General features: G+C 31.9%; 2 protein-coding genes across 2 annotated transcripts in view; both read right to left on the bottom strand.

Annotated features, from left to right (window-relative positions):
* LOC126885736 (uncharacterized) overlaps positions 1-4099 on the bottom strand; it is a 97821-nt gene extending 93722 nt beyond the window's left edge. The window contains exon 1 of the mRNA XM_050652512.1: positions 3795-4099. Coding sequence (XP_050508469.1) covers positions 3795-3808 — 14 coding nt within the window. The 5' untranslated portion in view covers positions 3809-4099. The remainder of the gene's footprint in view (positions 1-3794) is intronic.
* LOC126885731 (valine--tRNA ligase-like) overlaps positions 1-25724 on the bottom strand; it is a 184640-nt gene that overhangs the window by 147776 nt on the left and 11140 nt on the right. Inside the window, exons 4-6 of the mRNA XM_050652500.1 lie at positions 24898-25024; positions 20949-21115; positions 8386-8565 (exon numbers count right to left, since the gene is read on the bottom strand). Of these exons, the coding sequence (XP_050508457.1) occupies positions 8386-8565; positions 20949-21115; positions 24898-25024 (474 nt within the window). The remainder of the gene's footprint in view (positions 1-8385; positions 8566-20948; positions 21116-24897; positions 25025-25724) is intronic.

Below are 25724 nucleotides of genomic sequence, written 5' to 3'. Positions count from 1 at the left end.
TTTAAAGCGCGTCTTGCAAGAGAAGGAAAATAAAAATTCCTTTCTGTTATTTATTATTCCAGCGCTGATTTTGGCTATCTTTATGTATTTTTGCATTTTGCGTATTACCATCATACCACCGTAATTAATATGTACCACCAGTGGTACATGTACCACAGGTTGTGAACCGCTGCCCTAAAGGATATATACGAACTAATCCACTGCATTAAATGGATTAAAAGAGCTCATGGAATATTGAGCTCTGAGAATTTAAGATTTACGACTAAAAGTTCCCATACGAGGTCTTATATGTCTTGTCGTGGTTGAAATACGGGGTTAAATCTACATGTTTAAATTATATAGGGTGTTTAGAAAATAATGTGAAAGTAATGGGTTTATAAATAACAGTTGAATAACTGGGAAAGACGAAAAACAGTGCATAAGCATAGGAACACGGTCTCACACTTCCTCGCGGAACCGATTATAGGTTGTCTCATAATTATGTCAAGAAAGCATATAAACAGAATGATATAGAACAGGCATTATTTTATTTCTTGTGCCAATATGTTTCCGATATTTTTGATACAGGTTTCAAGGTTTATTATAAGGGGTGTTTAGAAAGTAATATGGAAGACTTTTGTTGGCAATCCATCATTCAATTTTAATACTAAAAGTTCTCTGAACCAGGTCTTATATTTTTGTCATGGTTGAAATACGGGATTAAAAGTTTAAATTATATAGGGTCATTAGAACGTTATAAGAAAGATTTGTATTAGCAACCCGTCATTCTATTTTACGACAAAGTTGCCCTAACCTGGTCTGATATATTTTGTCATGGTTGAAATAAGGGGTTAAATGTTTAAAATCAAAATTAAAAATTTATTTTAAAGTATTACATGGCTGGCTGATCTGTTTTGAGGTAAATGTGAGAGGTGGCATTCTGATTTTTGCAGAAAAAGTTGTATGATAACTTCAATAATAATAATTTACTTATCCTCCCCCTCAACTAGGTCGGGAATATTAATAAAAAATTAAAATATTTAAAAATAATTATAAAACATTTTTTTCTAATTTCCTTACTTATAACTTTAAAATTAATTTTTGGAGCAAAGTCGTAATACAATAAAATAGCAATATTGAATTTTCTATAAGATACACCTGGTTAAAAATATCTTAATTTATTACCCTTCCTGCAAAATAACCATAAATGCAAAAAAGGGGGAACAAGCATTTTTTTATTTAATGTTTTTCAACCATTTAGGCATTTAGAACCTTAATAACCTTAAAAAGCTTGATAATTCGCCTAGAAAATCTTTATAATATAGTAAAATAGTTCACCAAATTTCATTAATCTATGTAATAGATTTCGCATAATAATTTTGTAATCTATTTTTTTTTTAATTGAATTTCTTTAAAATCTTGCACGACAAAAACTAAACCATATAGAAGTTTGCCGATTTTTTTACGCATAAAAGAGCACTCCACTTTATATGTATAAGTAACGCACTTTATATAACTGAAATCGGATTATTTTGGATAGTCCTAGGAATTTTTTAAAATTTTCAACCATTTTTTTTCGCTTATAAACAAATATAATATCTCGGTAACTACTAGCTTAAATTAAATTTAAAAAACTGCGTTGGCAAAGATTCGGCAAGACGCATCCCTTAAAATAAAACAGTTGAATTATAAGTACTGGTTCCTGAGATACAATTGACCAGCGTTTGCGACGAATTTATAAACAATAGGATGATAATGAAAAAATTTTAATTTCAAAGTTCAAAATCGGTATAGGTACGTAAAAAATGTATTTTTTCGGCTTCCGATGGAACAATTTTTCTCGTTTTTTAATCTGATGTAACTCAAATAGAGACATCTAAATAACCCAATATCAAATCCCAAATCTGCTTTAGTTATGTTATAAAAAAATTATTTATTTATAACAAAATAAAACTACATAAATATTTTTTTCCTATGTTGTACACTTTTTTAATTATTTTTTTTATAATAAATTAATAAAAATGACCACAATAATACAATTTTATTTAATTAGACTTGATTTATAGAATAATTGAATTAAAAATTATTTATTTTATATAGAAAGTAGCTTTTTTTAAATTTTACAAAATCTTCATCATGGAGTTGAAAATTACTCACCAAATTCTCATCATATACTTCTAAGTCAATTTTATCAAAGTTAATAGAGGTATTAGTATTTTTTTTCTTCGAGATTAACAATATTACTTGAAAAATTTAAACGCAGAATGAAAGATTGCATTATTACCGAGGGCCGAAAGTCCCTTAGAATAACCAAAAAGCTTCTTTTGAATGAGATATTTGAAATTAAAAATCACACTAAATTTTCTCTTTTCTTTCACCCCTGTAACTTATTAAAATAAACATTGTAGAGGTTTTCAGGGGCTTTCGGCCCTCGGTAATAGTGCAATTTTTCATTCTGCGTTTAAATTTTTCAAAAATACTTATTAGTTTTCTCAGGATTCGAAAAAAAAAATGAATGTATTTAGAACACATTGGCGCGAAATTTTGCGCATGTGCCCTTAAACTAATAGTTACCAAGATATTCTATTTCTTTATGAGCCAAAAAAAAAATGATTATATTTTTAAAAAATTTCTGAGGCCCTGCAAGTAATCCGATTTTAATTCTAAAAGTACTTTGGATAGATTGGGTGCCCTTTGATAGGTACCTATATAAAAAATTTGTAAACATGTACATAATATATGGTTTAGTTTCTGTTATGCAAGATTGTAAAAAATTTAAATTTAAAAAAAAAAGTTAGATTGCAAAATTATTATGCGAAATATATAAATCGCTTTTAATGAAATTTTGTGGAGTGCTTGATTATTCTATAAAGATTTTTTAGGTGAATTATAATGTTCCTAAGTGCAATCTAAGTGGTTGAGAAACATTGATTAAGAATTTGATTATTTCCGCCTTTTTTGTATTTATTGCTATTATGCAGCAAGGGTAATAAATTAAAACATTTTTAACCAGTTGTGTCTTATAGATTATTTCATTCATAGGAGATTCTGACCAATAGAAAGCTACAGACATGCAAATTAAGGTGATAATTTTTGATAATCTCCCGTCGTTAAGCATATTACGTCAGATGCCCTTCGTTGCTACGAAAAAATACATTCAGTGACATTAATGACAAATGTTTTAAAAATTATAAAAGTGATGACTTTCAACCGTCAAATACATATTTATAACAACTGTGTGTTTAATTTCACTAATTGGTACTTACATATATAAATTACAATAAAATTTTGGTTTTGAACAGTTTTATTCATGAAATAATCGCAACAAATTGCACTCGAACTCTAAAATTAATATAGAATTTTTGCCCTCGTGACACTTTGACATAATTTCACTCGCCTTCGGCTCGTGAAATTAAAACTGCCAAAGTGCCACTCGGGAAAAATTCAATAATTTTAGAGCTCTTGTGCAATTACTACTGAAAATTCAATTATGACTATTTTATTTCATTACGACTTTGCTTTAAAATTATTAGTTTTAAAGTTATAAGCAAGGAAAGTAAAAACGATGTTTTTAATCATTTTTAAGTATTATAATTTTTTTATTAATATTCCCGACCTTTCTGAGAGGGAGGATTACTCAATTATTATTATTATTGAAGTTATCACACAAATTTTTCTGCAAAAATCAGATTGCCATACCTCACATTCAAATGTAATCGTTTTTTTGTTCACAGATCCGCCCTGGTCTATTAATAAAGTCGGCATTTCAACATGACAGCGACAAATAAGATATCAATAAGAAAATCTGTACTTACCTTCTCATATCCATTTTGTTCTTCAGATAAAATCCTTAATTTTCACTTAATCACTTCAATAAATCGCAAATATAACAATTTTAATTTAGTTATTATAAATAGAGATAAAATCCGTTCACAGATTCCAAACCGCAATTATATTTGATCGAAGGTCAGAGCGCTTACCTATAGAATTAAATGGATTCGGTAAAAATGGGGTTTTACCATGGCATCATAAATACCATAGTGTTTGTAGTAAGCGTAATTCAACAAAAAATTATATAAAATTATTACATGTATGAATAAATGCAAATTAACAATAACGTACAGTCTACCGGTTTGAACCTCGAAATCCAACAAATATAATTGATTATGATAAAGATTGTGATGAAAAAATTATGCTCAAGATTATAATTTTCAATAACACTTGTAGAATTTTATCACTTGTAGAATCACTTCTATCTGACTTTCTTTTGTGAATCTGCCTGGAATTAGTAAAATACTTTGATGTTGTTGAAACGTTTCGGCAAATTGTCATTCTCAACTGACACTTTATATTACTTTATAACAATTACTTTATAACTTATTACTTTATAACTCAAAGTATATCGTATACTAGTGTTTTTTAAAACTAAAGTGATAGAGAAACAGGAGATTCTCTCTGCTTCTTGTTTTTCTTCTTGTTCTTGTCTTAACTTCTTTTACTCCATAGGGCCTAGGGTGTCGGATTTTTGTTTTGTTGGTGGTTTCATTCTTTTTTATTTGTCGGTATCATTTTTCTCTGACCGTTTTTTGTAGGGCATAAGGAGTCCGGAAAGAAGATATTATTTTGAAGTAAATAGGTACTTCTTTTCGCTCGGTATGGCGATTTTGCATGGGTCCAAAATCCTATAGTAGGAGAGATAGAATTTTTCCAATTTTTCTCGTATAGCCAATTTTTCTCGTGATAAGTAATATGGACAAACTATATGGGGATATGTTGAATCAGTTGTGTATAAGACTTTCCCCTACGGGCGGAAACCAGAATGGGGGACGATGGTAGTTATAAGTAGTCAAAGTCGCCGTTTTTATTATTTTTTTTGTGACCCTCATGATCGAGATGCACCAAAATTTGGGAATACGTAGGTCAAGACGTAACTAAGCAAAATCTCCAGGGGCGGAAAGCTGCGTGGGGGACAAAGGAGTGACGAGCAGGGGAAATAAAAAAAATGTAAGGGGTTTTTTGTGACGTTCGTGATCGAGATAGTGCAACAAAATTTCCAGGGGCGGAACGCTGCGTGAGATACAAAGGGGTGGTGGGCAGGAGTGAATATAACAATTATAAAGGTTTTTGTGACACTCATGATTGCGATACTGCACCAAAATTTGGGAATAAGTAGATCATGACGTAACTAAGCAAAATCTCCAGGGGCGGAACGCTGCGTGGGGAAAAAAGGGGTGGTGGCAGGGGTGAATATAACAATAATAAGGGTTTTTTGTGACGTTCGTCCTTATAATTTTTATATTCACTCCTGCCCACCGCCCCTTTGTCCCCTATACAGCGTTTCGCCCCTGGATATTTTGCTTAGTTACGTCATGACCTACTTATTCCCAAATTTTGGTGCACTATCTCGATCATGAGCGTCACACAAAAAATAATAAAAACCGCGACTGCGACTCCTTATAACTACCCTCGTCCCCCACTCTGGTTTCCGCCCCTGGAGATTTTACTTAGTTACATCATGATCTACTTATTCCCAAATTTTGGTGCACTATCTCAATCACGAACGTCACAAAAAACCACTTACAATTTTTATATTCACCCCTGCTCGCCACCCCTTTGTCACCCACAAAGCTTTCCGCCCCTGGAGATTTTGCTTAGTTACGTCATGACCTACTTATTCCCAAATTTTGTACTATCTCAATTATTAGCGTCACAAAGAAAAATAATAAAAACCGCGACTTTGACCTCTTATAGGGAAAAGTCATGTTCACAACTAATTCAACATATCTCCGCATAGTTTGTTCATATTACTTATCACGAGTAAAATCCGCTCCCAGCTCTTGGACTACTATTTAGCATCATTCGAAAAATTGAGACGCGTGCAGTAACCTTACGGTATACAGTTGGTATACAGTAATATATGTACATAATATACATACATCTACAGTTGAGTCCGCGAGTCTTTACTCGTGCGTCATTAATACCTGGCGAGATAAAACACATACTTTTTATCTAGCATCATTCTCTTCCATGCATGAAACTCATGACAAACCAGCTGCCGTTTGTTATTAAGTAACAACACATGTTATTTTTATGAACCATCTAGACTCAGTGCATTGAAAAGAGATAGGTACAAAAAAAGACGATTCGGTATGTTTTCATATTTTAAGCACAATTTGTTTGACGTTTCTGATTTGTTTAATTTTGTGGCTGTCAGTCAGTTGAACTTTTTGCGGATTTTGTCGAATTTTTGCGTTTTGAAGTTTCTTTATATTACACAAACAGTTGTTTTCACAACTAATTTTATATTGGGCTTTAAAATTTTAAGGTAAATAATTATATTTAGGCAATTAATATTTAAAACGTACAAAGCTAACGTCATTCACACAGTAAAGAAATGACTGTTTATATTTCCCTCAAAGTGAATAAAATAACAAAAATAAAATATGTTATTGGATTTTTTTATAAATTGTTTATTTATTTATTAATCAATAATAATAAAAGAATTTATTAAGCTACTTCAAATGTAGCTCTAATTCTGCGCAAAAATTTTGAAGCAAAACTTACATTTGACATTCTATATATTTGATAACGTCAAATTTTATAATAAAACCCGTAATCGGAACAGTAGCCACTTTCTGTCAGTTGTTGTTCCGTGAAATAGATTTCCGATTTATTTCGCATGCTTTAAGTGATGACGCACGGGTAAAGACTCGCGGACTCAACTGTACACTTATTTTAACTTTCAGTAAACTAAATACAGATCCAGAGTTTTATATTGTTTCTGGTTTCAGGGTGAGCTCAACCCTTTGGTAGTTGATTTGTCCAGTTTTTCCAAAAAAATATAGTTCTACACACGTTTTTATAGTAAAGCTAAATATTGATCCCGAGTTTTCTATTAGTGGGTGGCTTTGGGGTGGTTTCAACCTTATAGAGTTGATTTTTTCAGTTTTTTTTTTCAAGAAATATAGCACGATACATGTTTTACCGTAAAACTAAGTATAGATATCGAATTTTATATTATTGACTTAACTGAGTTTGGGGAGGTTTCATACCTTTAGGGAATAATTTGTTAAGTTTTTTTTAAATATGCTGCAACACATGTTTTTATACTATAACTAAATACAGATTCCGAATTTTCTAGTCATGACTGGCTTCTGTGTGATTTCAACCCTGTAGGGGTTGGTTTGTTAAATTTTTCCAAAAAATACAGAGCGGCACATCTTTTTATGATAAAACTAAATACTGATTCGAATTTTCTATTAGTGGCTGGCTTCGTGGTGATTTATACCCTTTAGAGTTAATTTGTTCAGTTTTTTTTCCAAAAAAAAAACGACAGGTTTACGACACCTGTTTTATGGTAAAACTAAGTATAGATCCCAAATTTTATATTATTCTCTGAGTTCAGGGTGATTACACCTCAATGGGGTTGACTTGTTCAGTGTTTTCCAAAAACTATGGTGCAACACATGTTTTTATACTAAAACTAAATATAGATTCCAAATTTTCTGTTCATGAGTGGCTTCGGGTGATTTCAACCCTATAGGGGCCGATTTGCTCAATTTTTCCAAAAAAATATAATGCGACACATGTTTTATGATAAAACTAAGTCTAAAATCTGAATAATATATTATTGACTTGGTTTGAGGTGGTTTCAACCGTTTGGAGTTGATTTGTTCAGTTTTTTACAAAAAATATAGTGCGATACGTGTCTTTATACAAAAACTAAATATAAATTCCAAACTATCTGCTCATGACTGGTTTTGCGGTGTTTTCGCCCCTATAGGGTTTGATTTGTTTAATTTTTCCAAAAAATATAGGTAGTACGACACATGTTTTTATAATAAAACTAAGTATAGATCCCGAATTTTATATTATTGACTTGGTTTGAGGTGGTTTTAACCCTTTGGAGTTGATTTGTTTAGTTTTTTCCAAAAACATAGAGCGACACATGTTCTTATACTAAAACTAAATATAAAAATGTAAAAACTTACCTGTTCCAAATTCTCTATCTACAAAACTATCGGGTATTATAGGTATTGTATTATTTCTAAAAGAATGCTTTGCAAATTTTCCTATCAGTCTTGAATACCGAGAATCATCTGGATATACCGCAATTGCAACATCTCCCAACATTGTTTCTGGTCGAGTAGTAGCCACTATAGTGACTACTAACCTATAGGGGTGATTTAACCACTATAGGGTTGATTTGTTCAATATTTCCAAAAATATATATAGTGCGACACATGTGTTTATGATAAAAGTAAGTATAGATCCCGAATTTTATATTATGGACTAGACTTGAGGTGGTTTCAACCCTTTGGGGTTGATTTGTTAGTTGTTTCCAAAAAAATATAGTCCGACCCATTTTTTTATACTAAAACTAAATATAAAAATTTAAAAACTTACCTGTTCCAAATTCTCTATCTACAAAACTGTCGGGTATAATAGGTATTGTACTATTTCTAAAAGGATGCTTTGCAAATTTTCCTATAAGCCTTGAATACCGGGAGTCATCTGGATGCACCGCAATTGCAACATCTCCCAACATTGTTTCTGGTCGAGTAGTGGCCACCACAATTTCCTCTTCTGAAACAAAAAAAAAATATTAATTAGACAATATGTAGTTTGTCCATTAGACATTAGAAATCAGAAGCTCTATCAAGAATAGAACAATAAAGAGCAGCATTTTTGAAGATCAGGAAATTTCTGAGTAACCAAAGACTCAATCTGCAAATCTGATATCGGATGGTAAAATGTTATATCCACTCTATTCTTCTTTATGGTGTCAAAGCCTGGACTGTTAATGTTGACTTAATTTGTTGACTCAATTTTTTCGAAGACAGTCGTTCGGTGCGGACGTGTTTATATTCGCTCTCAATTTGCGGCGATATTCTCAGTCTTACCGTAAACGATATTGTCTAAATTTTCACTACAGCAGAGTATTGTTTTAAAGTATTAGTTGGTGTAGTTTTTCTGTTTGCATATGGATTTTGAATGTGAGTAATTAATTCATAAATTTGATGGTTATAATTCTATTTCAAGTCAGAAATCAAATACACTAATTACTGTAAAAAGTTTCGTCTAGTTTTTACTTAACAGACTATTAATCGTTTCTGGTTAAACGATGCCAATCTGTGTACTTTGTACTCAAGGAGTCACCGGCAAATCACCTGGTCTGAAATGTTGTGGTGGTTGTCAGAAATTCTATCACGCTAAGTGTGTTGGTTTAACTAAATCGGATGTCTCACGCTTTCAGACACCAGGTTTATCTTGGACGTGTACTAATTGCAGAGGGACAGTTGATAAGAGGCGTTCGGTCATTGTTGCTGATGAAGCTTCTGATGACTTTCCTTTAGAAGAAACCTCCTCGTCACAAACGTTGAAAGTTTTGCATAGTATTCAGAAGGATATGGCATCAATGAACATTAAATACGGAGATTTGTTGCAGTCTGTTAATTTTTGCAGCGATTCAATTACAACTTTTGAAAACACTATTTCTACTCTTACCAACAAGATTAAGGAAATTGAAAAGTTGACAAAAGAAAATTTAAATTTAAGGGATGAGGTCAAGTTTTTAAATTCTCGAGTGGATACACTTGAGCAACAGTTAAGAGCCAATGATGTTGAGATATGCGGAGTTCCTTTTAAAGATAACGAGAATGTTTTAAAAATAGTTTCCGAAATTGGTTCGGCTATCGATCTCCCTATAACCGAAGGTGATGTTGACTCTTTTTACCGTTCCTCAACTTTTCGTACAGATCTACCTAAGCCTATTATTGTAAAATTTTCTAAAAAAATTAAAAAGGATGCATTTCTGGTGCCGCAAAAGCAAAACGTCGTCAAAATGGTAGTTTTAGGGGATTGAAAATAGCAAATATATCTGACCAATTATATGTTAATGAACACTTGACCCCTAAAAATAAAAAACTTCTACGAGATACGAAACTAGCTGCGAAATCAAAACAATACAAATATATTTGGACAAGAAATTGCGTCATATTTGTGGGAAAGGATGATAGATCCCGAATTATAAAAATTTCATGCGATGGGGATATCGAGAAGTTGGATTAAACTACATATTTATTTTTTTGACATTGTTTTTTGTATTTTTTTTATGGATATGGCTGGTGTTTCTAATCTGTCTTTTTTGTATCAAAATGTTAGAGGATTAAATTCAAAAGTTAGCATTGTATTTCGCAATATTCTTAATTGTGAACAAAACATAATTTGTTTAACGGAAACGTGGCTGAATACATCAATTTTAAGTGAAGAAATTTTTTCTTGTTATAAAGTGTATAGACGGGATAGGGAGACAAGTTCTTCTAGCAAACTTACGGGAGGAGGTGTTCTTATAGCTGTGTCCGAGGAACTTAATAGCTATTCCGAGGAGTCTTGGTGTTCTGAAGCAGAAGATGTTTGGGTCACCATCACTCCTCGGAATAAACAAAAAGTACACATAGGTTGTGTTTACATACCTCCCAGAGACATGGCTGCATTAAATTTTTTTGTAATAAACTTGTTGATATCTACCTAAATAATATTAATGATATTTTTGTCATTTGTGGAGACTTTAATCTCCCTGAAATTAAATGGTTACTATATGGGAATGACCACTGCAAACCAAGTAATTATAATGATCCTAGATCAAGCTTATTAGTTGACACCATGTCTTTGGTTGGTATGGTTCAGTACAACCCAAATGTCAATAAATCAGGTAATACTTTAGACCTTATATTTAACAATAGTTTTTTGATAAAAAATGTATGTTTGTCTACGAATCCACTAGTTCCCGAGGATAAATATCACAATACTTTAGAGTTTGATGTAGATATTCCTTCTAATATTTGCACTAGGGTTTTAAACCAATCTCGAAGAAATTTTAAACTCTCGAATTTTAATGAAAATAACCGTCTTTTATATGCAGTTGATTGGAAAACTAAATTTAAGTTAAATGATATAAATGAAGCTGTAAATTTGTTTTATCTAACAATAAAAAACTGAAAACGTTTGTTTTCTATACTTCCACAAAATTTATTATATCTAAGTGACTACAGCTGTTTCGGCGGAGTGCCTTTCTCAAGTAATATAGTTTACAATGTGTTTGCCTTTTTAATCTTCAACTGAAAAGGTTGAGGAGTGGGGAGCTGTTTGTCTCGAGTTGGTCATTCAGAATTATATCTGTATTTTTCAGTTTATTAATTTCCATAGATTCTAAAAAAGATAGCTTAAGGCCTTTATTTTGAATATGTAGAATTTTAAACTCTTCATTGAAAGAGTGATTATGATCTAGAAGGTGAAGTGCGTATGTAGAAGTGTCTGTTTTTCTATTGTTGAATGCCCTTTTGTGTTCTGCTATCCGTTTGTCAAAAGTTCTGCCAGTTTGACCGATGTACGTTTTCGGACAGTCACCACAAGTTAGTTTGTACACACCACTCTGTAGTTGCTTTCTCTTAATTTGTTTTATAATATTGTTGATAAAATCATTGATTTGCATGTACCTACATATCCTAATTACTATAAAAGATACCCTCTTTGGTTCTCTACTTCTACAATAAAAGTTATTAAAGAAAAGCTTAAATTTCATAGTCGATGGAAAAAATACAACAATAATTTAGATTATTTAACCTTCAAAATTTTACGGGGCAGATCTAAATTCTTAATAAATGAAGATTATAAAAAATATTTAACTAACGTTGAAACCAATATTACTGAAAATCCTAAATACTTCTGGCAATTTGTAAAAAATAAGAGAAATTCCAATAGTTTTCCAAACAGTTTGCTTACTGCTCAGGGCTCTACTACTGACGTACAGAAAATTTGTAACGTATTTTCTGATTACTTTGCTTCTGTTTTTGTACCTAGTAATGTTAGCAATTTTGGTAATATTTACACTAACACGCCTTTAAATATCTGTAAATATACTATTACTCGCGAAATTATTGAAAATAAACTTGAAAATTTACCTCATAAAGGGCCTGGACCAGATGAGCTACCTACTGATTTTATTAAAAACTGTAAACAATCTCTAACAGAACCTTTATTTCTGTTGTTTAATAAATCACTTAATGCCGGTCAATTTCCTGATAAATGGAAGAATGCTTTTATTATTCCAATTCATAAATCCGGAAATAAAAGCAAAGTTGAAAATTACAGACCTATTTCTAAGTTAAATATTTTTAGTAAGGTATTTGAAAGTATAATTTCTGATTTTCTTTATTATGACGTAAAAAACCTACTTAATATTGAACAACATGGCTTTATGAAAAAACGTTCAGTCGATACAAACTTATTCTTATACATTGAATACATACTTCAAAGTCTAAATGAGAGAAAAAGCGTTGATTCAGTTTATACTGATTTCAGTAAAGCTTTCGATAAAATCGATCATTCGATTCTTGTTTTGAAACTATCTGAAATCGGTATACATGGTAATTTATTAAGATGGTTTGACTCATACGTCAGAAATAGATCACAACAAGTAACTTTAGGAGCTTTTAAATCCAATGCTGTGATCACTACGTCAGGAGTGCCTCAGGGGTCCCATTTAGGCCCTTTACTTTTTAATTTATATGTTAATGAAATTTCTGCCTGTTTTAAATTTGCTAAATTTATTATGTATGCCGACGATTTAAAGATATATCACTGTATTTCATGTCCTAATGATAGAAACAATTTATCTGATTATTGTGTAAGAAATAACCTGTTTTTAAATGTTTCAAAATGTAATTATATACATTTTTCTCGCAGCAGCCCTGACTTAAACTATAACACATATGAAATTTCTAACTGTGTATTGCATGCAGTAGAAAGCGTTAAGGATCTTGGTATACTTTTGGACCGTAAGCTACTCTTTGATCAACATATCTCTAATATTACTAGAAAAGCCAGTAAGCAGTTGGGCTTCATATATAGAACTTGTTTTGAGTTACAAAGCCCTTTTACCATTAGAACGTTATATATGGCATATGTCAATAGTATTTTAATGTTTGGTTCTATTATTTGGAATCCGCGTTATTCGGTATACATCTCTAAAGTAGAATCCATTCAAAATAAGTTTATTTCCTATTGTAAAAAGAAATTTTATCCTGATAGTGATAGACAACGCATTCGCTCTAATTTAAAAATAATTTCTCTTGAGCATAGTAGACAAATTGTGGATGTCTTATTTGTTCACAAGGTCCTAAATAATAATGTAGATTGTATTGACCTTATAAATTTCCTGAAAATTCGTACTCCAAGCCACACTACTAGAAATAGTTATACTTTTGTTACGGACCAAGCATGCACAAATTACTTTTTAAATTCACCTGCTCATAGAATGACAAATACTTATAATAAATTGTCTAGCATTGTGGATATTGATATCTTCTTTCATAAAGCGGATATGATTAAAAAACTATTGAAGAATCACTTTCTTGAAACTTAGTCTTTTGGTGTATTCAGTCTTGTTATCGCTTATTTTCTCATTTTTTTTCTTCTCTTTTGTTCATACATATTATATCATTTTCTGTATTTATGTTCTTACTTCAATGAATATTTTTACTTTTAGTTTGTAGTTATATATCAGTTTGTAAAATTGTAAATGTATCTGAAATTCTGTAGTGGATACTTTTATGGGTTTGTCCTGTCTGTATCCCAAATAAAATAAAAATAAAAAAAAAGAGAAAGCTGGAAGCTTTTTAAATGTGGCTTTTTAGGAGAATTTTGAAAATACCGTAGACCAATTATATTACGAACGAAATGGTGTTGCACAGAATGGGAAGGGACAGAGAACTTATGACCACAATTAAAGGGTGAAAGACAGCATATTTGGCGCACATACTTAGAAATGAAAAGTACGAGTTGTTGCAGCTAATTATGAAGGGTAAAATCGAAGGAAATGGGGTCCTGGTAGAGGACAAATATCCTGACTCAAAAACATTCGCGATTGGACTGGGTTAAACACACATATGCTTTTAAGAAAAGCAGAAGATAGAGACGAATTTGCAATAGTTATAGTCAACCTTCATTAGTGGAGACGGTACTAGAAGAAGAAGAAGACGAAAAAGAAGAAGAAGAAGTAGTAGTTTGTCCACAATAATCGTGACTATTCCAAAATGTCCCTATTACATTTCTTTCCATTGCACACCTAAGCAAACTTTCAGAATTTGCAAACTTTCATTTTTGATAATGCTTTTATCAAAATTTTACTTTACGCTAAATTATCAAAGTTTAAAGAAGCGATTCAAAAGTAATTTAAATTTTTTTACAAAAATTAGGTACTTTTTCTAAACATTCTAAATCATTTAGTTTTACAATAATAAAGACTGTCTAAAATCAAGAGGGTTCTACCATTAGGCCACATGGCTGCACGTTACCCAAATATATCCGCCTTAATGGTATAGGCGCAAAATGTCGCCTGTCAAAATTTTCAATGTGTTTTAAATGTATTCATTTTTTTTTCGAATCCCAAGAAAACTAAGTATTTTTGAAAAATTTAAACGCAGAATGAAAGATGATTACGTTATTCCCGTTTATTTTAATAAGTTACAGGGGTGAAAAATACGAAAAAATTTAATGTGGCTTTTAATTTCAAATATCTCATTCAAAAGAAATTTTTTGGTTATTCTAAGGGACTTTCGGCCATCGGTAATAATGTAATCTTTCATTCTGCTTTTAAATTTTTCAAAAATAGTTATTAGAAAATTTTTCAAAAATTTCGAATATTTTAGAAAATTAGTTTTCTCAGGATTCGAAAAAAATGAATACATTTAAAATACATTGAACATTTTGACAGGCAACATTTTGCGCGTATGCCCTCAAAGAAGTTTAACTATATGGCATAATTACTTGTAAACGTCTCACTAAATATTCTATAATAAATCAGTAAAATCCAAATCAGTCGATGTTTTCCTCATTTGCTCCTAATATGAACTCAACTTTATCTGTTGCAGATTGTGGCGCAGCTCACCCATATGGTCTAAGAGCTAGCAACGCTTTTCGAGAAAGTATTTTAACACAGCTGATTCTTTCATATATTGTTCCCTATGCTTCCTCGAACACCGTACCGGCCATCTGGCTGCTGATACAGGTTGCGTTCATTACTGCGCAGCACACCTGTACAGGTAAATACAAAATCAGGGTGATTGATTAGTGTAATAAAGCTTAGTAGATCCGCTATAGTAACAGATAGAGTCCTTTTCATGAGCATTTTTCAGTGCGTCACAAATGATAAAAAAAAGGTAAGTCCGTGATAATACACATTTATGACATTTATTCTAACATGACATTTTAGTTAAATCTGACAGTTGTCACATTTTATTTGCAATTTGGCATAAAAACAAATCAATTGTGTTTATTGCATTTATAAAATGGTATTTTCTTTGATCTGTATAGTCTTATAAATTGTACAGATTATATTCGTAGATATATTATATAATTCGTAAATAATTTTTTCTTCGATTATAGCGCCATCTATCGACAACTAGAATAACTAGAATAAATGTTATAAGTGTCTGTAATGACAGACGTGCCTTTTTTCTGTCAAATACAATTTAATGCGTTAGAAAGAAATCGAAAAACTGTGACGCACTGAAAAATGCTCACGAAAAGGACTTTAGCAATAAAAGTTAATAACAAAAATTGTAGCAAACTTTGAGCTTCACATTACAAAATTAGTTAGAATGTTACAGGGTATTCGATAACATAGTGGCAGACCAACCTTTTGTTTTTTTAAATGGAACACCCCATATCTAATTTTATATTCGAAATCTTCATAACCTCCCCATCACAAAAATATAAAGGTTTGTTATGTTATACAGGGTATTTACAAAGTTATAACTAATGGTCTATGAAAATCGTAATAAGTTCAGCTCCCTGTATACATAAAAATAAGCACATCAGCAATGGTTTATTGGTGCCATATTTTTTGTTGATTGTCAAAATTTATAAAAATAGTTAATATCGCTAATTTTCTTTATATCGAATACAGGGTGAGTCAACATGCAAGTACATTATTTTCTCAGTAATTTGAAATAGAACACCCTAATTAATAACTTGCTCTGAAAAATTAAAATATCTTGAAAACTAACAAATTTAGGCATAGGGAATATTATACAAAAATTAAAGTACGGTAATGATACTTCCCGATAATGATATAAAATACAGGGCGTTCTATTTAAAATTTCTGAGAAAAGAATGTACTTGCGTTTTGACTCACCCTGCATTCGATATAAGGAAAATTAGCAATATCAACAATTCTTAAAAATTTTCACAATCAACAAAAAAATATGGCACCAATAAATCATTGCTGTTGTGCTTATTTTTATTTATACAGGGAGCTGAACTTGTTACGATTTTCATAAAAAATTGGTTATAACTTTGTAAAAGCCCTATATAACCATAACAAACCTTTATATTTTGTGATGGGGAAGTTAAGAGGATTTCGAATATAAAATAAAATATAGGGTGTTCCATTTAAAAAAAAACATGTTTGGTCTGCCACTATGTTATCGACCACACTGTAACATTCTAACTAATTTCGTAATGTGAAGCTGAAAGTTGGCTACAATTTTTGTTATTATTATTGCTATCTGTTACTATAGCGGATCTACTGAGCTTTATCACACTCATCAATCATCCTGTATATTGAATTTAAATTATTTTTTAAACATTTTATTTTATTTTTTATAAGCATTTTTTTGTCATTACTTTTTAAACTACAGAAATGTCTGGCAATTATAGTTCATATTTCTAATAATGTTTAAAAAGTAATGACAAAATAATTTTTCGTCTTATAATAATTTTAAATTCGATATATTTACCTGTACAAGTGTGCTGAGCAGAAATGAACGCAACCTGTATCAATAGCCAGATGGCCGGTACGGTGTTCGAGGAAGCATAGGGAATAATATATTAAAGAACCAGTTGTCTTAAAATACTTTTTTTTCGGACGTTGCTAGCTCTTGATCCAATATGGAAGCATCGATACTAATCGCCTAATAGAACCAAGTGGTCCGAAAACTATTAGGTTTGAGCAGCAAGAGTATCGCAGTAAAATTAAGGTGAAAAAATGTAGGCGGGCTACGACACGAGACGCCATCATAACCCGAAAAAGTGAACAGGTGTGAGCAAGTTAAGACACTGTTTACAATTTAAATGTTTTTTGTAGGGAATTGCAAAATAAAGTCGGAAGTAACAATGAGTAGTTTCAATATTTTAAAAATTTATTTTACAAGTGGATCTCTGAGGTGGATGGATCAATGATGTACACTTTTGTGTAGTTCAAGGAGAGGAACTAAACAGTACGTTAGGCCTTTGTATTTACAAAATTCAAAACTACATACGTTTTTTAATACATTATAGGCCATACTTTATCTTTCAAACTCTACCCATTGACGTCATTATTTAGAAGAAATATTCGGTGGCTATTTTGCAGACTGGTTTCTCCTTCGGAAGAGTCTATTATTATTTGCACAGTATATTTTAAACCGTCCTTAGATATTGTGTATATTCTAGAACTTTTTCAAGTATCTCTGTCGGAAATTCTAGAAAACCATTTCGATGTTTCGCTTCTAATCGGCGCGCGGCGGTGACTTTAACAGTAGAATATCAGATTAAAGGATCAGAATATCAAGGATCAAAAGGTATCTCCATTGATAGCCAAAATCAAATAATAATGCTATTGTATGCTGATGATTTGGTCATTCTTTGTGACTCGGAAGTTGAACTCGGTAAAAATTTAAGTTATCTAGAAAAATACAGTGACAAAAACCAGCTAACTGTAACTGTTGGCAAAACCAAAATTCTTCCATTTGCCCGAAGCGGTCAAATTGGCAATAAAGGCGTTATAGTCCTGTCGCCAGGGGGGGTACAACGGCCTCCTTAATTCAGATGGACTTACCTAAGTTTTTTTTATATATTTTGACCCGCAGAATACGAATTTTTTGGGTAACAGTTGATCCGGATGTCGATAAGATTGTTATAGACAAAGAACTTGAGGAATTACATAACAGCGATTTCGCGCAAAACAAAACATCTTTTTGTAATTTTTGGGTCATTTTAAGCAAAAAATATTCCTACAAGTTTTTTCGTAGAATGTAAAGTTTTCGAGATAACCGCGGTTGAACTTTCAAAAAATCGAAAAATTGTAATTTTTGAACCCGAATAACTTTTGATTAAAAAATAAAGTAGCAATTCTGCTTACCGCATTTGAAAGTTTAAGTCAAATTATATCGGTTTTGATTATTTGCATTGCTAAAAATTTATTATTCTATTGTTAAACAAAGCTATAAACACCTAGTATGTGAGTGATGTTTTCAATGATCTCCCATTTAAAATCGAACGAGTAGGTAGAGTAGCTACAAGTGCAAGCGAGGCAATTTCTACGTAGCATGCGTTAAAACGCATGTATTAGGCACGCGAAACACTATGTGTTTATAGATTAGTTTAACAATAAAAAAATTAATTTTTAGCGATGCAAATAATCAAAACCGGTATAATTTGACTAAACTTTCAAATGCGGTAAGCAGAATTGCTACTTTATTTTTTAATCAAAAGTTATTCGGGTTCAAATATTCCAATTTTTCGATTTTTTGAAAGTTCAACCGCGGTTATCTCGAAAACTATGCATTCTACGAAAAAACTTGTAGGAATATTTTTTGCTTAAAATGACCCAAAAAAATACAAAAATATGTTTTGTTTTGCGAGACATCGCTGTTATGTAATTCCTCAAGTTCTTTGTCTATAACAATCTTATCGACATCCGGATCAACTGTTACCCAAAAAATTCGTATTCTACGGGTCAAAATATATAAAAAAAACTTGGGTAAGTCCATCTGAATTAAGGAGGCCGTTGTACCCCCCCTGGCGACAGGACTATTGAGTTCCTATATAAGAACGAAAAAATAGAAGTTGTTAACAAATTGTATATCTTGGAGTCACCCTAACCACAACATCACTTTTTAAAGCAATGGCCGATACAACAGTGGAAAGAGCAAAACACGCAATTGATAACGTGATAGGTTTAATGGCTAAAACCAAAATGAATTCTTGGACATCTCGTGTGCAACTTTTCGATTCGCTAGTTCAAAGCCTTGTTATGAACTGTGTGCCCGTTTGGGAAATGAGATATGCTGACCAGTTAGAAAGAATACAAATAACTTTCTTTAAAAAACTTTTACATCTCAGTATCAATACACCTGATTATGCTGTTAGGTTGGAGACAGGAAGAGTAAAAATTTCTTTTACTATTTTCAAGCTAACTTTAAACTGGGTCATCAAGCTATCGCAAATGCATAATTTAAGACTTCCTCTTATTTGTTTTCTGCGTCAGCTTCAAATTTCTTCAGCAAATAATTCAATAAATACGAACAGATACAACTGGGTCTCACAGCTTAAGCAAATTTTCATATATATTAAGCATATTTTCAAATATTAGATTATGAATTGTCTTGGGATGAAAACATCTCTAATTGGCTATTAAAAAACAAGAAAAGCATGTTAAAAAAGTATATGGATATGCTTCATCAAGAATACATTCATGCAGTTTCCATGTCAACATTCTCAACTGTTTACAAACATTTATCCGTGGAAAGTTTACAACAGTGGAAAGAGCAAAACACGCAATTGATAACGTGATAGGTTTAATGGCTAAAACCAAAATGAATTCTTGGACATCTCGTGTGCAACTTTTCGATTCGCTAGTTCAAAGCCTTGTTATGAACTGTGTGCCCGTTTGGGAAATGAGATATGCTGACCAGTTAGAAAGAATACAAATAACTTTCTTTAAAAAACTTTTACATCTCAGTATCAATACACCTGATTATGCTGTTAGGTTGGAGACAGGAAGAGTAAAAATTTCTTTTACTATTTTCAAGCTAACTTTAAACTGGGTCATCAAGCTATCGCAAATGCATAATTTAAGACTTCCTCTTATTTGTTTTCTGCGTCAGCTTCAAATTTCTTCAGCAAATAATTCAATAAATACGAACAGATACAACTGGGTCTCACAGCTTAAGCAAATTTTCATATATATTAAGCATATTTTCAAATATTAGATTATGAATTGTCTTGGGATGAAAACATCTCTAATTGGCTATTAAAAAACAAGAAAAGCATGTTAAAAAAGTATATGGATATGCTTCATCAAGAATACATTCATGCAGTTTCCATGTCAACATTCTCAACTGTTTACAAACATTTATCCGTGGATACCTCAGTACAGAAATATCTGGAATTTCAAATTCCCATAAAATACATTCGTGCCATGGCGCAACTTCGAACATCTAATCGCCATGTGTTAAAATTTACCTATAATGGTATAACATATCATATACGACCATCTGAAATCTGTACTATTTGTAACACAAACAAGTTGGAAACTCTTGAACATTTACTGTTTGAATGTCCCATTTACAGTTCGATGAAACCAGTTAATATATGGCCCCCCTTAATAATTGCACCGACCTTATTGGTTGTCTTAATAATGTAACTATAATATCTGTGAAAGCAATTTCAATATATATTTGGAATATAATAAAACTTAGATCTTTTGTTTTAAATGAATAAGCTTCAGTTTCTCCTTCATTGATGTTTATTAAAAAAAAACAAGTTCTCCATTTTAGTTAGTGATAGCGATTAACTTTTGTTTAAATTTGTTAATAGTTACTTATGTTCTAGACTAGTTGTTAGTTATATTCTGTACTTCAGTTTCTCCTTCATTGGTGTTTATTAAAAAACCAAGTTCTCCATTTCCGTTAGTGATAGCGCTTAACTTTTGTTTAAATTTGTTAATAGTTACTTATGTTCTAGACTAGTTGTTAGTTATATTCTGTACTTACTAAACTCATTGTTATAAAACTGTAGTTTTTAAAAACAATAAATGTCTATCTATCTATCTATTTATCTATCTATCTATTTAGAAGAAATTAGAGATAAGAAAATTCGTGTTACTACTAACCTAGCTGTCTTAAAAACTCTTCTTGACTTACCTGTTCCATCGATTAAATAGGCAAATTTAGTAAGAATGCCAAATTCAATAGGTTCTTCATAACCGGGAACTGAAATATTGGTAGCTCCAGTTAAAGAAAGTTGTTCGACTTCAATATCAGAGATTGCAGACTTAAGGGCACATGACCAGTTCACCAAAGATTTCGATCTGTAAAAAAATGAAATTATACCTATTGAATAATAAAATATAGTACATAGTTGTTATAATCTTCTTCAGAAATGACTAAAACGAAAAGAGAAAAATCAAAAATATAAATAAAGTGATACAGTCAAATACAAAAATTAAAAAAAAAAAAGAAAAAAACTTGTTTAACGAAAAATCGAAAGACTGCAAGAATTACATGATGTTTTAAATGTACACAACAAAGTCTTCTTCTTCTTCTTCAAAATTCCATATTGAATAACTCAAAGTCACTGTCAATATTGTACCTTCTTTACCAGTTGTAAGTATTCCCTTTTTTGTTCCCTACATGTTCGTTTCTCATGTCCCATTGATTGTAAACATTCATAATCAATGAAATATGAAACCAGAAATCAAATCCGGAATTGTAAAGTCGAAGTCAAGTTTTATTAAGATGTAGCAAGCACATCTTTATTAGGATGTAGCACATTTTTATAGTCGAGGCATTGAAGGATTGAAGTGTCGATTTTTTTTGCGGTAAGACGGATTTTAATGCGGATTGGTGCGTTGGATTCGTGAGAATGTCAGGAAATTTTGTGAACTAATGTAATGAATAAGAAATCTCAAATTGCATTTGTGCAAAAGAAAAATGCATTTCAAAAGTGCATTTTGAAATATGTAGGCAATTATTATAAATTTGCAACTCGGTAAATTTTCTTACTCGGGGGGTTTTGGGGTCGCTGAAAACGAATACGAGGTCGGCGAGAGTGTGCAAACTACCTGGTGCCTGCAGCAGGTGTAATAACGTCTTCCTCTGGACTATTATGATAATTTGTTAAATAACTGTCCCAAACTTGTAACTCGGGGGGTTTTTGGGGTCACTGAAAATGAATATGAGGTTGGCGAGAGTGTGCAAAGTACCTGGTGCCTGCAGCGGGTGTAATAAACGTCATCCTCTGGAGTATTATGGTAATTTATCATATAATTAGTTTAAACTTGTTACTCGGGGGTTTTGGGGTAATCTATTTTCTTCGATGTAACTATAGTGATCGAAAAGGGTGGTATTTTTATTATAAATAAACATAAATTTTTATTATTATCGTAAAATTGATCGTAATTTATCTTTAAAATTCATTTTCTTCATCATTATCATCTTCTTCTTCATTATTGCCTTCCTCTCTCGAGTCCAATGCAATATTTGTGCAATCAGAGCCTGCACAATGTTTGCAGGCTAAATTACAAACTAACCCATGCTTCCTGCACCCGCATGAGTTGCCACAGTCTGACTTACAACTAGAGAATATTAAATTTAAAATGTTTGGAGGACCAGGTGGCTGAGTCATTCTAACTGGAATTAATACATTATTTTGTAATTCCCATCCCCAATCGGTTGGGTTCATGTTACTGTCCTCTCCATGCAGCCAAATCTGTGTTTGTAAAAATATACCCTTTTTAAATGCTGGATAAATGCATCAACAGATGAAAGAATTTTTCCAATAACAATCTTTTTATTTTTGGCAATAGCCATTAAGTACATTCTGTATCGGTAAGTTTCAGCTAATTGGATATTACTCAGTTTAAACTGCTCAGGAATATTCGGTTTCCTGAAACTTATCGGGGCATTGTACATAGCCATAAAAAGTTGGCAGCCGTGGTCAATAATTTCATTAAGGGGTACAAGATACAGTAAACCAAATGTGCTTGAGAGTCTGGCAAAACCTCTGGAATAGAATAAACTCAAAACTCCATAATATTCAACTCAGAATACCTGCCTTAAAAATACCAGCACTTTGTAGAAGGGACAAACTTGTCATGAGAAGACTAAGAATTGGACATTGCCGTCTTACACATGGTTACCTGATGAGCCAGGGAAATCCTCCTTGGTGTCATACCTGCAACACTCGTTCACCGTCAAACATATACTAGTTGAGTGCCAGCTATACACGAACACCCGAAGACAACATAAACTGGATGAAGACCAAACCACCACTCTTAGTGATAATAGTAACTATAATAATGTGATAATGTATAAATGTTGTTTTTTATCATTTTGCTGATATTGTAATTTCTTAATTTAAATTCTTAATTTTCTTAATTCTTGTAATTTAAACATCTTACTTTTGTAACCGTGTCAATAGCCTGCGTTGCTGAGACACGTTAATTTAAATAAAAAAAAATATTTTTTACACTTCTTTATAATAAATTATTTAAACAACAGGAAAACAAAATAAGAAAAAAAACGTGTTCTGTTTTGCTTACAGTGTAACCGTTATATTAGTGTATACAAACGTGTGAGAAAGGCAATAAATCCTACATGAAATTAGTCAAGAATGTATCAATACTGCCAACATAATTTTAAACGCCAAATTAAAAAAAATGGAGATCCTGAACAAATGCATCCTGAACAATCCATGTTTTTTATAATATCCCATGAAATTAGAATTTAGTCGTTGCGATATTTATTTTCAGTGACCCCAAAGACCCACGAGTAACAAGTTTGGGCCAATTATTTAACAAATTACCATAATAGTCCAGAGGAAGACGTTTATTACACCTGTTGCAGGCACTAGGTAGTTTGCACACTCTCGCCGACCTCATATTCATTTTCAGCGACCCCAAAAACCCCCCTAGTAATGAGTTTAAGCCAATTATTTGATAAATTACCATAATACTCCAGAGGAAGACGTTTATTACACCCGCTGCAGGCACCAGGTAGTTTGCACACTCTCGCCGACCTCATATTCGTTTTCAGCGACCCCAAAAACCCCCCGAGTAAGAAAATTTACCGAGTTGCAAATTTATAATAATTGCCTATTTCAAAAGGCACTTATGAAATGCATTTTTCTTATGCACAAATGCAATTTCAGATTTCTTATGCATTACATTAGTTCACAAAATTTCCTGAAATTCTCACGAATCCAACGCACCAAACTGCATTAAAATCCGTCTTACTGCGCCAAAAATCGACAGTAAGGCCTTTTTTGTGCTTCAATGCCTCGACTATTAGTAAAAGGGACTTTTCCATACCACTATAAATCAAATTTTTAAAATATTATGCACTCCCGGTTTCACTGTGTAGTGTTGAAGTATAGACTATAGCAGAACAACTACTTAAAAAACTTTATACCTTTAAAATGTGGTTATATTGACGAATTGACATTACTAATAGGAAAGTATTGCGAAGAAATTGCAAGCAACAACAAAGTATGTTACAACAAATTACGACCTAACAAATATCTGCACCAGCAATTTACCCTTCGAGGAAAGGTAGAGAGCAGAAGACTCCAGGCAGAAGAAGAAATTGATGGATACAAAACCTACGCAAGTGGGTTGGTCTAACCTCTGTAGAGCTTTTTAGGCTAGTCGCTAATAAAATACAACTCGTAATGGTAATAGTCAACATCCACAATGGATAAGGCTACAGATTAAGAAATTTGTTACTAGTTAGCTAGGAACCAGCTGGATGAAATATTTTCTGTAATTAGTTTAAAATATATATTTTTAAATTATTTAGCTTTTTTTAATTATTATCATATATCTTAGATCGTATCCAGTTAATATTATTGTATTTACAATAGTTTATACACAACTAAAAACTCAACTCAAAATGGTAAAATGGAGAGGAGGGAGAGACGGAGAGAGAATGAGAGAGAGAAGGTGGCTGAGCCTAGGCAGAGTGTAGAAGAGAATAGAAGAGTTCGAAGCACCCTTTATGCTGCGATGTTTCACACATAAGCTCCTATCATTAGAAACATCTAATGACAGTCTCCCTGTCATTAGATGTTTCACATTAAAAGAAAATTACTAACCTATATATTAGGCCCTCTTCAAATAGTTTTATAAATGCTTCTTGTACTGCTTTGGTCCTTTGTTCATCTAAAGTAAAGACCTCCCTATCCCAATCTAGAAGAACTCCTAGTCTCTGAAGTTGTTCTCCTATAAAATATATAAGATGATTAACTCATGATATAATAATAAGATGTATAAATATGCAAATCATTGTATTTTGGGCATTTTTATGGATCTCGGGCTATTTTCTTGTGGATTTTAAGGTTAGATACTACATATCTTTAATGAGAATCGACCATAACTTAAGCTGAAAATATGCGTTTTGAGAGATATACAGCCTTACATTCATCAAATCAACAGAATGGATTTCTGGAGGATTTATTTTGCATGCATAAAAAATTCGGAGGTTTTCAGATTTCCTAACTTTTATCAATATCCAAAATAGATTTAACCTCCACTTAAGTATTCTTTTTCAGTTTTCAATGTTAAGTGGAGATATGAAATTATCAGTGTGTGATCCTCGGTAGATTTGAATTTTTACATGTGTATGATTTATTAAACAATAGGGAACTTGCACATTTTTTTATTACATAATAATGTTCAGTTTTGTTTAAAAATGAGATTTCCAAAATTCCACGCTTCAAAAACTCGTAATAACTTAGAAATGCATATTTAAAGTCTTCTGCGGTATAAAATAGTTCAAACGACCCGTGACGTCACATAGTTTTACATCAGTTATTATTATGGTTATATTTCGCTGTGTCTAGGTACACGCTAACGTGTACGCAAATAAAAAAAGTTAGGTACACGCGAATTAAACTTCATAAAGCCAGTGACGTCATTATTA

Source organism: Diabrotica virgifera, chromosome 5 (assembly GCF_917563875.1).
Source record: "Diabrotica virgifera virgifera chromosome 5, PGI_DIABVI_V3a".
Lineage (NCBI taxonomy): Eukaryota > Metazoa > Arthropoda > Insecta > Coleoptera > Chrysomelidae > Diabrotica > Diabrotica virgifera.
This window is presented reverse-complemented; position numbering and strand designations above follow the sequence as displayed.